Source organism: Mustelus asterias, chromosome 3 (assembly GCF_964213995.1).
Source record: "Mustelus asterias chromosome 3, sMusAst1.hap1.1, whole genome shotgun sequence".
Lineage (NCBI taxonomy): Eukaryota > Metazoa > Chordata > Chondrichthyes > Carcharhiniformes > Triakidae > Mustelus > Mustelus asterias.
The window spans coordinates 73084908-73101832 of NC_135803.1; the positions used below are offsets into that span (position 1 = coordinate 73084908).

General features: G+C 43.3%; 2 protein-coding genes across 3 annotated transcripts in view; one reads left to right on the plus strand and one right to left on the minus strand.

Moving 5' to 3' along the window:
- The window catches only part of pask (PAS domain containing serine/threonine kinase), a 55145-nt gene extending 49451 nt beyond the window's left edge, over positions 1-5694 (plus strand). The window contains exon 19 of the mRNA XM_078210125.1: positions 1748-5694. Coding sequence (XP_078066251.1) covers positions 1748-1992 — 245 coding nt within the window. The 3' untranslated portion in view covers positions 1993-5694. The remainder of the gene's footprint in view (positions 1-1747) is intronic.
- A 386-nt stretch (positions 5695-6080) lies between these two features.
- Positions 6081-16785, minus strand: mterf4 (mitochondrial transcription termination factor 4). Of its 2 annotated transcripts, none has more exons than XM_078209201.1 (4): positions 16751-16785; positions 13631-14150; positions 10218-10402; positions 6081-7888 (listed from the first exon to the last, which is right to left on the minus strand). In XM_078209201.1, exons 1-4 carry the CDS (start codon positions 16769-16771, stop codon positions 7559-7561), a joined length of 1056 nt encoding a protein of 351 aa, XP_078065327.1. In that variant the 5' UTR covers positions 16772-16785; the 3' UTR covers positions 6081-7558. The 2 variants fall into 2 exon arrangements, with proteins under 2 accessions (XP_078065327.1, XP_078065328.1); XM_078209202.1 differs by having other exon boundaries at positions 13631-14123; positions 16751-16783.
- Between the last annotated feature and the right edge of the window lie 140 nt (positions 16786-16925).

Here is a 16925-nt window from a genome sequence, read left to right on the forward strand (position 1 = left end):
CTGAATATTTCAATATCCCTCCCAGCCTCGTCAATCAGACTAGGGTCCAATTACAATATTACACATTATTACCTTAGCCGATAGTGTTCCACCTGTCAACAGGAATAGGAGATCATTAGCTCATTGCCCCTGTAGGTTCCTCCCCCTTTATCTAAGAAACCTAACCCACGTCCATTCCGGTAACTGTGTTTCCCATCACGCTGCATTCAGAACGAAGTTGTCCAAGGTGCGCAATACATATCTATTGAAAATACAGTTTAAGCTTATAATACTTGGTTAATTTGCTGTTATACAGTTTATATTGCCGTTGCAGTTTATAATACCTTTGCATATTTTGTTCCAGGCACGTTGTGAATTCTCACTATAAGGCACTTTAACATTACCTTAACCTAGTCTACTTATTATAGTAAAACTAAAATGAAGGGCCTCATACTAAGAATTCTATACTACCCCCCCCCCCCCCCCATCACCCAGAAATACTGAGGCTAATTAAAGCTAATTGTATAGTTCTGGATCATGCCATGCAATCTCTTTTAATTATTCTGATGTGGGATCATTACTTCATTTCTAGTTATTCCTTGTAGTTTGTCTGCTCACTGGGCGTTCCCAGAGCAGTGCAGTGGGCCAGGGTACCATGTTGTGGGTTTCCTGCAGCACACCATTGTCTCCACGTGTGTCTGACTGCCACATTTGCAGTGTCATCAACTCCCCGTCAGAAATCAATATGGAGCTGACCTCCATATTTAAATCTTCATTTAAATGTGATTAGCAGGCCTGGGACTGAAGTCTCGGGGTCCACTAGCATTCTCCCCCTGCCCCCCCTCCCCCACCAGGAGTGTTTCACTCAGCTGGTGTTTACAACAACTCCCCACTAATAGGGAGCTGGTGACCCGATCCCGTTGAAGTGAAGGGAGACTATGGAGGCTCTCCAGGAGCTCAGGGTGGGGGGGTGGGGGCTTGGCACTGCCCACTGGGCATTGGGAGTGCCAAGGGGATGGGGGCCAGGGTTGGCAGGGCCTAATGGAGCAGGGCCTCAAGGGTCGATTGGGCGAGGGGGGTAGGGGGGAGGGAGAGTCCAGCTGCCATTCTGCAGTCTGGATCAGTGACAGAGGGAGGCTGGACAGCGATGGGGGCTCGCTATCTGGGGGGTGGAGGGGGGCAGGGAGATAAAGATGGGCCGGTGGGGGAGGAAGGGGAGGGGGGAGGGAAGAGGGCTGGCCCGGATGCGTCGGGGGGGGGGGGGGGGGTTGATGGGAGTCGGAGGGGCAGTGCTGTGGGATCGCATGACTGGCAGTGATTAGGAGGCCAGCAGTGCAGGCTACTGCACATGTGCTGATCTCCGCTCTGACAGATCAGCATGCGCAGTGGCACGCTCAACGCGTGGACTCTCGAGTGGGAATAGCTCCCCCCCCCGCCCCTCCCCGATTTCTGTTTCATGCTAGGGGTCTCTGTGATGCACAGAGTGTGGGTGATTCATTTTGAAAATCCTGCTTGAAAAAAAACCAGTGGGAATCCAGTTTTTACGCAAATTCAACATTTCGAAAAGACTCTGGCATTGAGTGGCAAAGTAGAAAATGGTTGTTCCTTTCCGAAGCACTGACATCTATCACTTTATGAAGCATGAAGTATCTACTTGAGGAACCCACTCATCTTATGTGCTTCATGTATGTAATTGCAACAAGATCAGGGATGGGGGTACTATGTGCTCAATAATAACCAAATATCCTTTGTTATATTTTGCAAACAGGACTGTCTAGAAGCTGCTCTGCTGTGGCTGGAGAGAACAGCGGGGGATTCATTCCTTCTCTGAAGTTTGAAGGCAGTGAGAATGAAGTTTGTGCTGATAAGGATCACTGTGCGGATCGCCTCTGGGGTGAACATGGATGTTGTGAGCCATATGGGCGTGATGAAGAGAACACAGATCATGAAACACTTCCATCGTCTGCAGAGCTCCAATCTGACCTCCTGGAATACCTGCTTAGCCAGGACTGAGGTCTTGTGCTGCAAACTGATTACAGGGTAGCGGCACTCACTAAGTTTCTTTTTCCTAATTCATTTTATTTTTATCCTGTAAGGTGCATATAGTGTTGTGGAGGTCAGTGAGACCTGCTGCAACCCTGCAAGTTGAATAATGTGCTGTGGGATCAGTGAGGATTTGCTGTGCTCCTGTGAGCCTAGTCATGTGCTGCAATTCCATCAACATTGGCACCATGCTGTGGGGACAGCCGAACTTCTCAATGCTTTTAATCTGAAGGCAGCAGTCTTGCTTAGGTATGATTCTTGAGGCAGCCCACACTCTGCCCAAGCTATCCTTCATTGTTGAGCCTAGACTCCAAGTACCAGCAAATAAAATGGCCTTTAGGCAGAGTCTAAAATAACTCCCTTATGTGTACTTTGACTGACAAGCAACTTGAAAACCTTCTCTTGCCCAGGGATATTCAGGCAGTCATATGTTCACCCCCATCGCAACTCCTTAATTCAGCATAGGCCAGGCAATGCAAATCCCCCGCTGAAGTCCAACGGCCTTCAGATTAGGGTTGCTGTTGAGTTCAGGGACCTTGGATTTAATCCGCAAGGGTTTCTATAGTCAGTCTGATGTATTCTGGAAATTTTCCATTAAAGCTTGTGTAATCACACATTGTAAGTTGCTGTGGTGTGAAGGCAATGAGAAGCAATGGAGCTGCTGCTAGGAACAGAGACCACCATTGGAGATGGGTGGAGGTGAGGGAATTAGTTCTCTGAATGGATCTAGTCCAGGGTCAGTTTGCAGTGTGCCTGACAAAATACAGAACTTAACCCAGCAGCTATGCTGCCTGCCCGTCCCTTAAGATTGCACAGGACTCACTCACCCCAGGAAACCAGCCTACCCACTGTATAAAGTTAATACTCAAAAATATCCTATTCAAGAAGCTGTGTGTCAGCAATAGGAACATGCAACGACCACAGTCACCCATCGTAGGCATGGTCACGCATTGCAGTGTGCTCATGACCTTGAATGAAGAGTGAGTGGTTTATTAACACTTCAATTATATTCGTGTGTCACAGGAAGACAGGCTGCTGTCCTCAGATAATCACTTGATTCATTCAAAGTGATGCATGATGGTCTGAACCTTCAGTTTATGGGAATTTTAATATTGCAGATCTTGATTGCAAAAATCCATGAAGATTTTCCTTCCAATTTACTGTTTTATTCGAGAGCTCATGTTTTACTTGTTATTAGCTGTCTGACATGGAGACTAACGTACATTAGCTGTAGTTATGAAAGCCTGATCTCCCTGAAAGTGCCTTATTGCAGAAATAAATAGTTACTGATAGCACCCTAAAGTGATCTCAGACTGAAGCAGCCGATTACTGAATATGCTGTTAACCATGTTATTTAGTAGATGCACAATGGTTGTGAGCATATTTGTAATATTTTAAAATTTAACACTCCTGTACTGACACTTTATAGTTCTATTACATTTCAGTAACATTACATGTTACTATTACACAGAACACTCCTGCATAAGAATCTTCAAACTGTTTTTTAAATGTTAAGGGTGCTGAGCACCAGAACCTGTCCTTATCTCTAACCCCACCAATATTTTCACTCTGTAAATAGTGAGAACGAAGAAATTGTCATCAGTATTCACTGATAAAATTATTTCAAAGATCTTTTAGTTAGATTTGAGTTCAGCCCTTTATTTTGGCTTGCAGTGCCCTGCGTGAAGTGTTTTTTGTCATCTGGAGCCTTTTTATGTTTAATATAGGCCATGTGAATGACTGCTTGGTATCTGCATTGACGCAATAACCAGACAATTCCTCATTGTTGATGCTATATGGCCCTCAGCTGTGGTTGGTCCATACTCTGCATGATTCACAATCCATAAAGTTTCTTTTGCAGTACCTCCTGTATAGAGTTGGGCCAGAACTTGTAGCAAGTGACATCCCTGAAGTGACATCACCCTTGCAGTTAAAGAACTGAGTTCATCTGAGATTGAGAAGCTGAGGTGAAGTCAGTTCGTTGAGGTCCTACGTGGTACCGTGCTGTACCTTCGATTTCCTGAGTACTTCACAGATCCATGCCAATCCCTAAAAGTGCGTGCTTTCAGCAATACTCACATGTACCAAAACTTGTAATTTTGCAACAATCTATATCCTGCACAGTTCTATTTGATTCGCATTTTATTAGTGTCACTTGCAGCTATAAAATGCACTTCTCAAGGTTTACAGTTACTGGGGAACTAAATGCTTCTAGTTAAATAACTCACAAACCTATTGAATTAATTTATCCATTTGTGACTGATTTCTTGTTATAACTTTTAATAGATGTAAATAGAGGATTGATCCCAGGTCCACGTGACCAATACAGTCAACATCACTTTGTCCCAGATGACCATAAAGTTGCCACTGAAGCATTGAATTTGGGAATAAATTAATGGATACATTTATTTTAAATTAATATATTCTGTGCACAAATGTGACACTAATTTAGTATCTGACAATTAAACAAAAGCAACTCGGCTAACAGATTATGAAACTTTGCACTACATATTTATCCAAGGAAATAAATGTTCATCTTTTCTTTAGTTGTGAACACAACAATCTCATGACTAATGCTGAAGATGGGACTATTGCAACCTTGTTTATGATACATGGTATTGAGATAGAAAGATTCTTTGTATGTTGGGAGTATACTCTGAACACAATATTTCACTTCTGAGTTGTGTTATATTTCCATGTTAGAAACAATGAGATAAACAGAAATGTGCTATACATGGCCACCTCTTGGGAATGTGCAGGATATGCTGACCAACATTTCCATTCAAAACAGGACGCTAATCCAACTTCTGTTTGATCTGCTATTGCAAATTCCTGTGGATTTAAAAAGCTCAGTTCAAGTTTGTGGGGTCTCTTAGAACTTCAGCCTGCCATGAAAGATGGTGATGTTTCCTAGTAGATCATGAACTATCTACATCATGTCATGGAAACTATCACACATACTTTTGTTAAATACATCTATAAAACTAACCAGGTAGCATGTATTTGTAAAACAGACAATGGAACAGCAGCTGCTATTGGGTTTGACTCACATTTTCTGGCTCAATGTGACTAATTTTGTTCATCTGGCCCCTTCTGTCTTGTGAAAGATTAACTATGCTCTCCTTGAATCCTGCCTATGTGGAGGCAAGTCACTGATTGACGTGAGTTTGTGACAGCCATTCTGGATACTACTTTCTCATTTGCAACAGGGTGAATGTAATTACCCATGATGTGAGGGAGGAGAAATCCATCGCCTCTTTCTGAAACATCACAGCAATGAATACAGCTTCCAAAGACATAGGGACTAGGAATGGCAGCTTAACAGATCCTGACCAGGATAAATCATTGTGAATTATCACTTCCATCCTTTAGTAAGCCTAGAGGCCCCAAAAACAATGTGAAGTTACCACCACATAAGGATACTAAATGGTTCTTATCACTACTCAAATGTGTCTAACTTGTCTGGCAAAAGCTGTTTTAACCATTATCCTCTTCTTGCCAAACATCTGTTGGGGTTATGTGGCATCAAAGTTATATAAACTATAATCTATTACATATTTCATAAAGATTCTAAGTGCCAGCATGGAGTACTTAAACTTTATACCTCTTTGTCCTTTACTCAAATTGCATATTTTTGTATTTTGTACTGTGTGAACAGTAAAGCTTATTTTGAAAAAAAACTGCTTTTAAAACTATAATTGTATTAACGTCTTTTCCTCATTTGTCAGCGTTGTGGTCACCTTTAGTAGCCTCAATTTACTTCAAACATATTCCGAACTCTACATCGCTATATCACAAGCCTGCAGATGTATTCCTTATCCAGGTAAAGCTGATGAGGAAACTGTGTGCTTACATTAATATCAAATTAATTCACAATTCCTTCAACTGCAGTCAGTGCTCTGTAGGCAAATATCACAATTGTTATGCCGCAGGAAGCCACCAGCTCTCCAAATGAGCATCATGACTTAGTACCATTCCTCTGCCATTTCCCCATACCCCAACACATTGTTTCTATTTAAGTAATCATCTAATGCCCCCTTGAATACCCTGATTGAACCTGCCTTCACCACACTTCCAGGCAGTGCATTCCAGACTCTAACCACTTGTTGCGTGAAAGTTTTTTCCTCGCATCATATTTGCTTCTTTTGCAAATCACTTTAAATTTGTGCCTTCTCGTTCTTGATCTATTTTTGAGTGGGAACAGTTTCTATCTACTCCATCCCCTCATGATTTTAAATATCTTTATCAAATCTCCTCTTAGCCACCTTCTCTCCAAGGAGAACAGTCGCAACCCCTCCTCATACATTAAGTTTCTCATCCCTGGAATCATTCTTGCAAACCTATGTACTCTCTTCAATGCAATTCACATCCTGTACTGTGGTGCCCAGAACTGTACACAATATTTCAGTTGAGGTCTAATTAGTGCCTTGTACAAATTCAGCATAGTCTCCTTATTCTTGTACGCTATACCCGTTAATAAAGCCCAGAATACTATATTAATTGTTTTATTAAATATGGCAGACAGTAGGATACAAGGTCCTACCAACATTGGTTGAGAGGACTGAATGGCTATTGGTGATGTTGACCGAGAGAAGAATATATTGTCTTTCCAGACAAGACTAGCATAAGATCTTTCTATTGACTTGTGCAGATTCATCAGAGAAACAGCCTGACTTCCAAAAACAGTACTACTGCATGGAGTACAAACCTAGTTCTCAAAGCCTGGAGTGGAACTTGAACCTGTGACTTGACTCAGCATGCAGTGTACAACCAAACCTTATTTTTCTAAATTTCCATTCAAATATTGTTGCTAATCACTGTCCGTTATTTCACAAACTCCCTTGTCTGGATTTCTGATCTTCATGGTGTTTAATTATATTAATAGGATGCATTCACTTTAGTGACTCGGTGGTTCTCTCGTAACATGGCTTGCTTTGCTGCTGCTCACTTAAGGTGGGATTGTTCCTGCAGTTTTTCCCACTAGGAAATTGATGGCGGTGCTTAGCTGCAGCAAAGATCTTGCTTCAAATTGTAGTTTGATCCTTTGTTCTGAAATGTAGAGAATAATATGCAACACACACAACTTTGATAAGTTTTAGAAATCCACTGAGAATTAGCTGGTAATTTTAATAGCCAATTTCAATCAGTAATTCACTGGTGCGGGGCCTTTCCTTCCAAATAAAGTAGTAAAAATACTGAGGCCAGTCAGTATCTGTGAAGACAGCTCAGCATTTAGAGCTAAACCCTTTTTTCATTTTTATTACTTGCCCAACTATGTTGATTTAATGACCAATAAATTCTTTCTATCATTTATTTATAGTCATTTCTAAAAACACTGGTTGAAACCGGCTTGGTGTATAAAGCCTGTCAGAGAACAGTATGCTTTTTCAAAAAAAGAATGAATAGTGCTTGTTTTTTTTCACTAGAGAGTTTTAAACTGGTTACCTCAAAACCCCAGTAGCAATACCCAATTTCATCACTAGAAGATAACCCTTTATCACTGTCCCTGAAATGGTCCCTCATCCCTGTCACTGCTCTACTCCTCCTCAGATTCTTCTTCATCTTCCCATTCTGAGGATTCAACTTCTTCTTTCTCAATCTCCTCACGATTCAGCAGCTTCTTAAAGATGTCAAACTCTTCCCAGGATGACTTGGCCACGTTAGTCAGGAAATAGTTTTCGCTGGTGGTGAGTATGTCCTTCAGTTTCGGGTTCACAATCTGAGTCTGTCCCTTCTTGTCTGGAGTCTGGTATAGTCCGAGCCGCTCCAAGAAGATGTGACGCTGCTTCAGTTCTTCTAGTGACACACGGAATAATCCTGAATTTGTTATTTTTGATTGTTTCATTCCCATTCGGAAGTAGGCATACTGTGGGGAAATATGGAAGGCAAAATTAATGTAGCAGCAAAAATATGGGTTCATAGTAAGTGCCAATATCTATGACCATCTGGTAGAAGTCATACATTTTTGGAAGGGGGAAGATGGAATTTTGTGATAAAGGAGAACAATATCAGTACCATGAATCAAGTATCTTTATCCCTTTTCCAGCATCTCTCATTATATGTACATAGCCCAGAATTCTGTCATATTGGTTGCCTTTGAGGTCAGCTTTTTTCCCAACATCCCTCCATCTGTTCCATCAAGGGCTGTTCCTTTCTTTTGATATTCCTGTAAAACCTGCACCTTGCCACCTCCCTCCCCTCTTTAAAACCTCAACATCCATTCACTATCCACTGCTCTGTAAAAGTATTTTCATATATAATTAATACTAGGAATTAAAGTCGTTACTCGCAGGATGCTGCTCCAGCCACAATATCACAAGTGCACATGTACTTCAGAAAAGCACATCCTGCTGTGGCACAGAATTTCACACAACAGAACAATGGCACCTGGCTCATTGCACAGGTGCTAACTCACTGAAAGATCTCTTTTTAACTGTCCTCAAAACCTTCTCTATTTAAAAATATTATCTCATTCTCTTTGTTGTTTTCTGTTGATGCATTTATGCGCATTAGTAGCTGATTCCTCAGCAAGCCGATGAAAGGTGAAGAGAGAAAGTATGTCAATCTCAGAAAGGCTATTACGTTAGAGATTGTCCTATTTACCCACTTGCCCAAGAGCTGGTCATGATCTTAGTTGAGGAATATTTACGTGCAATGATAAAATTTGGATGGATTTTGTAATTTGGAAAAATAAATGTCTGGTATAAATAATGGAAATATTAATAAAATCATAAGAAATTGGAACAGAAGGCGGCCATTCAGCACCTTGAGACTTCCCTGTCATTCAGCAAGTTCATGGCTGATTAGGTTGTGGCTCTTGTCAATAAAAATCTATCTAACTCAGCCTTTCTCGAGTATATTCAATGACTTCTCTCCCTGCCTGTCTCCATGGAAGAGAATTCCAAAGATTAACAACCCTCTGATGGAAGAAATTCTTCCTAATTGCTCTCTTACTCTGAAACAGTGCCCTCTCATTCCAGTTTCTCCCACAAGAGGAAACATCCTTGCAGCATCAATCCTGTCAAGTCCCTCAGAATCTTATAAGATTCTTCAATAAGATTACTTCTCATTCTTTAAAACTACAATGGGTGCAGGCCCAATCTGGTCAACCTTTTCTCATAAGACATCCTTTCATCCCCAGAATCAGCCTTGTGAACATTCTCTGAGCAGCTTACCATGCAATTATGCCTTCCTTGGGTAAGGAGACCAAAACTACACACTACTGCAGGTGTGGTCTCAACAACACCCTGCAGAAATGTAGCAAGACCTCTACTTTTACACTCTTACCCCCTTTGCAATAAGCATCAACATTCCATTTGTCTTTGAATTATTTGCTGTATCTACCTGTTAACTTTTTGTGATTCATATACAAGGACACCCAGATCCCTCTACATTTAAGTAATATTTTGTTTTTCTATTCCTGAATTATTCTTAAGAATAATTTTCAACCTAAAAAAAATGTGAAATTTGTGTAGCACCCTCTCCCACCTCAAACTTGTCAAAGGGCTAGATATAGAAAGAATTACATTGTCCAGTTATTGTGTGCGAAAGTATTTTCTCAATAAAATGCAATAGAGAGCAATGAAATGAATTAATTACATATATGTGAAACTTTGTTTTGGTGGTGTTAGTTGAGGGAGGAATGTTGACAAAGACACCAGGAGAGATCCCTCCGCTCCAATCTGTGCATAGCTATTGTTAATATTTATCTGACCAGGCAGCTGTCCTAAAAACGGAAGATTTTTAAAAAATCCACAAAATATAATTATGGTGGAATTTTACAGCCTTGCTCGACCCAAGACTGGAAAATCCTGCCCAAGATCAACGAACATTTCCATTGTCTGTCCCTCACCCGCTCTGATTCCGTGGTGGACGGGGCAGTAAAATTCCGGCTAATGATTGCAACAATCAAGATTAATGTCTTTTAAATGTTACTTGTAATAAAGTAAGATATGAAGGATTGAATCCCAGATGCTACAGCAAGATTTTTAAAGAGTTTTTAGCTTCTCCCATTAAACATTTTCTGGTGAAAGTACAACTTTTCACAAACACCAAGTTTGAAATCTATATAATGTAAAGGATTCTCCATCAGAATGATTTATTATATAACTAATCAGGGAGAACAGGGCAACAGAATGCATAAATAGAGCGGGATGGTCCAACACAAGAGAGCTTTACAAGGATGTGTCCGTTACCTGGAACTTATATTCCAATTCTTCTGATTTCTCAAAAAGGACATTGGGTGAAGTCCGGAGGATTGTTGTGACCTGCTGGCCTGTGAAGATACACTTGTCTTTGAAGAAGCGCACTGTGTTATTCACCTGCTTTGCAGAAAGATTCAGGATCTGTGGGGACTGCAGCAAGACACTTTGCAGACTGCCTAGAGGAAAGGAAATGCACAATGAGAATCTTCGCCATGGCCTGCAGTGTGTTCCACTACAGAATGTATTTCTACACTCTAATGCAATGCATCATCACTCAACGCATATCAAAATTGGCTAACTTAACAGAATTCTTTGAAGCTATAGAAAGGGCAGATAAGGATGCAGTAGAAATCACCGTCGCTGGGTCAAAATCCTGGAACTCCCTCCCTAAAAGCACTGCGGGTGTTCCTACACAACAGGGACTGCAGCAGTTCAAGATGGCAACTCACCTGCACAATGCACAGATTGAATTAGGAATGGGCAATAAATGCTGGCCTAGCCAGCGAGGTCTATATTCCATAAAAATAAATATTACAAACTATATATATTTGGCTTTTGAAATGCCTTTGATAAGGAATTGCATAGTAGACTTGTGACTAAAGTCAGAACATACTAGTTCAGGGGAAATGGAGCAGAATGGACAGCAAACTGGCTACAAAATGACTCGGGTATCAGAAGCATAATTTTGAAATTTACAGATGACACCCAATTGGACGAGTATCATTAATGGAGAGGAGGACTGGACTCCTTAGCTACCAAGTCTATCCTTCTCCCTGAGAACATCCTGAGATTAAATCAGTCTATTTGCAGCTTTGATGTCACAACTGACCCTGAAATGAGCTGCTGACTTCATATTCACACCATTGCTAAGGCTACCTATTCCCATCACCAGTCCAAAGATGTGCGGGTTAGGTTGATTGGCCAGGTTAAAAATTGCCCCTTAGAGTCCTGAGATGCGTAGGTTAGAGGGATTAGTGGGTAAATATGTGGGGGCAGGGCCTGGGTGGGATTGTGGTCGGTGCAGACTCGATGGGCCGAATGGCCTCCTTCTGCACTGTAGGGTTTCTATGATTTCTATGAACTCTGCCTATTTCAGCTCATCTGCTGCTGAAACTCTCATTTGTGCCTTTGTTACCTCTCTTGACTATTCCAATGCATTCCTGGCTGGTCTCCCTCATTCTACTCTCATAAACGTAAGGTTCCACAGCAAGTCCCGTTCCCCCATTACCCCAGTATTTGCTGACCTACACTGGCTCCCAGTCAAGCAATGTCTTGATTTTAAAATTTCTCATCCTTGTTTTCAATCCTTCTAGGGTCCAGCCCTCGTATCGTCCAATGTCATTGAGTCCCACAACCCACTGAGATATCAACACTCCTCAAATTCTGGCCTCTTGTGTATTCCCAATTATAATCGCTCCACCTGGGCCCCACGTTTGGAATTCCTTCCCTACACCACTGTGCCTTTACATTGCTTTCCTCCTTTAAGGCGCTTCTTAAAATCCACCTCATGTAGGCCACATACTATAGATGTCAGCAAATAAGTAGATCTTTGAAGCCTCAAATAAATCCCTGCAAAAATGGGACCTGACTTTTACGCCCACTATAAAGGTGAACAGCCAGCATGGGTGTGGGGGTGGTCACCATTTCAAAATGTCATCAACCTCCAAGGCAAAGAGTGAATGTGTCATGTGCACCTTCCCAACACAACCAGTATTGTCTGCTTGATCTCTTGCAGCCAGTTATAAAGTGCCAAAAAGTAAAACAAACATTTGGAGGTCCAAAGAATTGAGACAAAATTGCTAATGCGAGTATAGTATGCCATGGCTGAGAAGTAAGGGTATGGCCATACACCAAGTATATGTAAAACATGATGACTTTGGAGGCAGAAAAATGGGGTTTTGTATGTGTCGGGTCAATTTCAATGCCACAATCTTGATACTCTTTGGAAAATAAGTGTCTAAATGGGATAGAGAAGTAGATGAATCTAGGGGTCCATGTGCACAAATCACCTAAAGGTAGAGATGCACAAATGAGAAGTTACACTTATCAGGAAAGATAGGTATTGGAGGTCTTTTCTCTAAAAAAAAGAGAACACTGAGGGGAGACCTGATAGAGATCTCTAAAATCATGAAAAAGTACAATAAGGGATAGACAGAGATGTTTCCATTTGTGTGAGAGATCATAAGCAGGGGCTTAAATGTACAGTGGTTACTAATGAGGCTAATAATGAAGCAAGGAGAGATTTTGTTATCAGAGAGTGGTTAGAATATGGAACTCAATACCACGGAGTGGTTGAGGAAAATAGCACTGATACATTACAGAGGAAGCTGGGTAAACATGAGGGAGAAAGGAATAAGAACATAAGAAATAGGAGCAGGAGTAGGCCATCTAGCCCCTCGAGCCTGCCCCGCCATTCAATAAGATCACGGCTGATCTGAAGTGGATCAGTTCCACTTACCCGCCTGATCCCTATAACCCCTAATTCCCTTACCGATCAGGAATCCATCTATCCGTGATTTAAACATATTCAACGAGGTAGCCTCCACCACTTCAGTGGGCAGAGAATTCCAGAGATTCACCACCCTCTGAGAGAAGAAGTTCCTCCTCAACTCTGTCCTAAACTGACCCCCCTTTATTTTGAGGCTGTGCCCTCTAGTTCTAGTTTCCTTTCTAAGTGGAAAGAATCTCTCCATCTCTACCCTATCCAGCCCCTTCATTATCTTATAGGTCTCTATAAGATCCCCCCCAGCCTTCTAAATTCCAACGAATACAAACCCAATCTGCTCAGTGTCTCCTCATAATCAACACCCCTCATCTCTGGTATCAACCTGGTGAACCTTCTCTGCACTCCCTCCAAGGCCAATATATCCTTCCGCAAATAAGGGGACCAATACTGCACACAGTATTCCAGCTGCGGCCTCACCAATGCCCTGTACATATGCAGCAAGACATCTCTGCTTTTATATTCTATCCCCCTTGCGATATAGAATAAAGGGGCTCCAGGAGGAAGGGCAGAAGGAAGCTTGTAGAAATGACCTGTTTCAGTGCTGTAAGTGCTACGCAAATAGTGTTATTCCAGGCAATGTCACACACAGGCAAGACAATCACTAATCCATTATTTTGTTTTGTTCCATTAATCTCTCATTAACAAAAGAACGCTGGCGTATAGAAGCCCTCCTCAGACAGCTAGAGAAGTTCAATGCCCCAGAGGCAACAGATAGCAATGGGTTATGATAAAGTGAAACCAGCGTAGAATGGACAGCAAGATAAGACACGGAAAAAGTGACCCTCACCATTCTGCTGTAAATGCAGGTTACCATCTCCATATGATGTATTCTTTCTGCATTGAATGTACTCAATCAAAACAGGTCTGCAAATGAAACAGGCAATAACCATTACTTTACCTTCTCCCAGACCATGCTTCTGCAGGTTGTCAATGCGCGACTGAAGTTGATGCTCCTTCACTCCAAACAGTTCTGGACAGTTTTCCAGGACCTTGATGATGCTGGTTTGGTTTAGGCCAAGGAGGTTGAGCATGTAAAGTGTAGGGAGACTCTTTTGTGGCGGCTGTACAGCAATACTGGGATTCAAAGCGAGCAGCTGCTTCATCTGAACCTGGCTGAATCCCAGCTTCAGGATGGATTCGGCCACACTCTCAAACCCAGAGGCATCAATGTCTGACTTTCCAAAATATTTCGCAGCAGTTTGGCGAAGAGCTTCCAGAAAGTCAGATTTGATCTTTGGAGCTGAAAGGGAGTCTGGTGAAGTTTTCTCAGACTGACTGAGAGTCCTGGCTGTAGAGAACCCACAAGAGATGTATCTCCAAGATCCTGCATTTTGAGCGTTGTATTTTTGTGTAGAGGGAAGCTGCCAATAGCTGACAGGGGGCTGGATCCTCTGGAGATGACAGTGTAAGAGCACAGCCTGAAATATAACATGGACCAGGGTGAGGAAAGAAGGGAAATAGTCCACGTGCAGCACAGACTGGACATGGAGCCCAAAACCTTTCAAATTTCACCATGCCCTATATTAAACCCTCTTGAGGCAGTGGACAGACCCAGCAGGTTACATTCAGGGCTGACTGCATTCCAATTATCTTATCACAATATCAATCATCTCATTATTAAGCACCATAGGATTCACTTCCTCTTTTACTGAAGATCAGTCCAAAGTATTTATTAAATACCACCCCCATGTATTGATAATCTTCATGTGGAGATGCCGGCGTTGGACTGGGGTGAACACAGTAAGAAGTCTCACAACACCAGGTTAAAGTCCAACAGGTTTATTTGGTAGCAAATACCATAAGCTTTCAGAGCGCTGCTCCTTCGTCAGATGGAGTGGAAGTGTGCCCTCAAACAGTGCACAGACACAGAAATCAAGTTACAAAATACTAATTAGAATGCGAATCCCTACAGCCAGCCAGGTCTTAAAGGTACAGACAATGTGGGTGGAGGGAGCATCAAACACAGGTCAAAGAGATGTGTATTGTCTCCAGACAGAACAGCTAGTGAGATTCTGCAAGTCCAGGGGGCAAGCTGTGGGGGTTACTGATAATGTGACATAAATCCAACATCCCGGTTTAGGCCGTCCTCATGTGTGCGGAACTTGGCTATCAGTTTCTGCTCAGCGACTCTGCGCTGTCGTGTGTCGTGAAGGCCGCCTTGGAGAACGCTTACCTGAAGATCCAAGGCTGAATGCCCGTGACTGCTGAAGTGCTCCCCCACAGGAAGAGAACAGTCTTGCCTGGTGATTGTCGAGTGGTGTTCATTCATCCGTTGTCGTAGCGTCTGCATGGTTTCCCCAATGTACCATGCCTCGGGACATCCTTTCCTGCAGTGTATCAGGTAGACAACGTTGGCTGAGTTGCAAGAGTAGGTACCGTGTACCTGGTAGATGGTGTTCTCACGTGAGATGATGGCATCCGTGTCGATGATCCGGCACGTCTTGCAGAGGTTGCTGTGGTAGGGTTGTGTGGTGTCGTGGTCATTGTTCTCCTGAAGGCTGGGTAGTTTGCTGCGGACAATGGTTTGTTTGAGGTTGCGTGGTTGTTTGAAGGCAAGAAGTGGGGTGTGGGGATGGCCTTGGCGAGATGTTCGTCTTCATCAATGACATGTTGAAGGCTCCGGAGGAGATGCCGTAGCTTCTCCGCTCCGGGGAAGTACTGGACGACGAAGGGTACTCTGTCCACCGTGTCCCGTGTTTGTCTTCTGAGGAGGTCGGTGCGGTTTTTCGCTGTGGTGCGTCGGAACTGTTGATCGATGAGTCGAGCGCCATATCCTGTTCTTATGAGATCCTCATCGATCAACAGTTCCGACGCACCACAGCGAAAAACCGCACCGACCTCCTCAGAAGACAAACACGGGACACGGTGGACAGAGTACCCTTCGTCGTCCAGTACTTCCCCGGAGCGGAGAAGCTACGGCATCTCCTCTGGAGCCTTCAACATGTCATTGATGAAGACGAACATCTCGCCAAGGCCATCCCCACACCCCCACTTCTTGCCTTCAAACAACCACGCAACCTCAAACAAACCATTGTCCGCAGCAAACTACCCAGCCTTCAGGAGAACAGTGACCACGACACCACACAACCCTGCCACAGCAACCTCTGCAAGACGTGCCGGATCATCGACATGGATGCCATCATCTCACATGAGAACACCATCTACCAGGTACACGGTACCTACTCTTGCAACTCGGCCAACGTTGTCTACCTGATACGCTGCAGGAAAAGATGTCCCGAGGCATGGTACATTGGGGAAACCATGCAGACACTATGACAACGGATGAATGAACACCGCTCGACAATCACCAGGCAAGACTGTTCTCTTCCTGTGGGGGAGCACTTCAGCAGTCACGGGCATTCAGCCTTGGATCTTCAGGTAAGCGTTCTCCAAGGCGGCCTTCACGACACACGACAGTGCAGAGTCGCTGAGCAGAAACTGATAGCCAAGTTCCGCACACGAGGACGGCCTAAACCGGGATGTTGGATTTATGTCACATTATCAGTAACCCCCACAGCTTGCCTCCTGGACTTGCAGAATCTCACTAGCTGTTCTGTCTGGAGACAATACACATCTCTTTAACCTGTGTTTGATGCTCCCTCCACCCACATTGTCTGTACCTTTAAGACCTGGCTGGTTGTAGGGATTCGCATTCTAATTAGTATTCTGCAACTTGATTTCTGTGTCTCTGTGCCCTGTTTGAGAGCACATTTCCACTCCATCTGACGAAGGAGCAGCGCTCCGAAAGCTTATGGTATTTGCTACCAAATAAACCTGTTGGACTTTAACCTGGTGTTGTGAGACTTCTTACTTGATAATCTTCTACAGACTATCGCACTCACACAGGCTCCCGGAATCACCATTTGTGTCACAATTCTATTTCTTTAGAATGGAATCAGCACCTTCAGTGTCGCTCTGCTCCCTCTCGACCTCAACACTCCCTCAGTCTCCCACCTCCTTATTCATCCCTCTCCCTTCCTCCTCATCCTTTACCCTCTCCACCTCCCCTTAGCCTCACCTGCTGTGTCACCCTTTTCATCCTCCGCCTCAGTTGTCTGTGTCCGTCGGTAATTCGGACTCTCCAACCAGCCGTTCCCTAGATAAACGTTCCGATCCCGAGCGAAGGTTCCCCTTGCTGCTGCACTGAGCTCCCTACTGGAAGGTCCAATATGTGCGGCAGTAATGACCAGGGT

Bases quoted from the DNA above. Each gene is read 5' to 3' on its own strand.
- mterf4 (XM_078209201.1), bottom strand. From the start codon at position 16,771: ATGAAAAGGGTGACACAGCAG. The intron at 14,151-16,750 runs GTGAGGCTAAGG...GTTATATTTCAG, and splicing joins TGAAAAGGGTGACACAGCAG to GCTGTGCTCTTACACTGTCA. The intron at 7,889-10,217 runs GTAACGGACACA...ATTTCCCCACAG, and splicing joins AATTGGAATATAAGTTCCAG to TATGCCTACTTCCGAATGGG.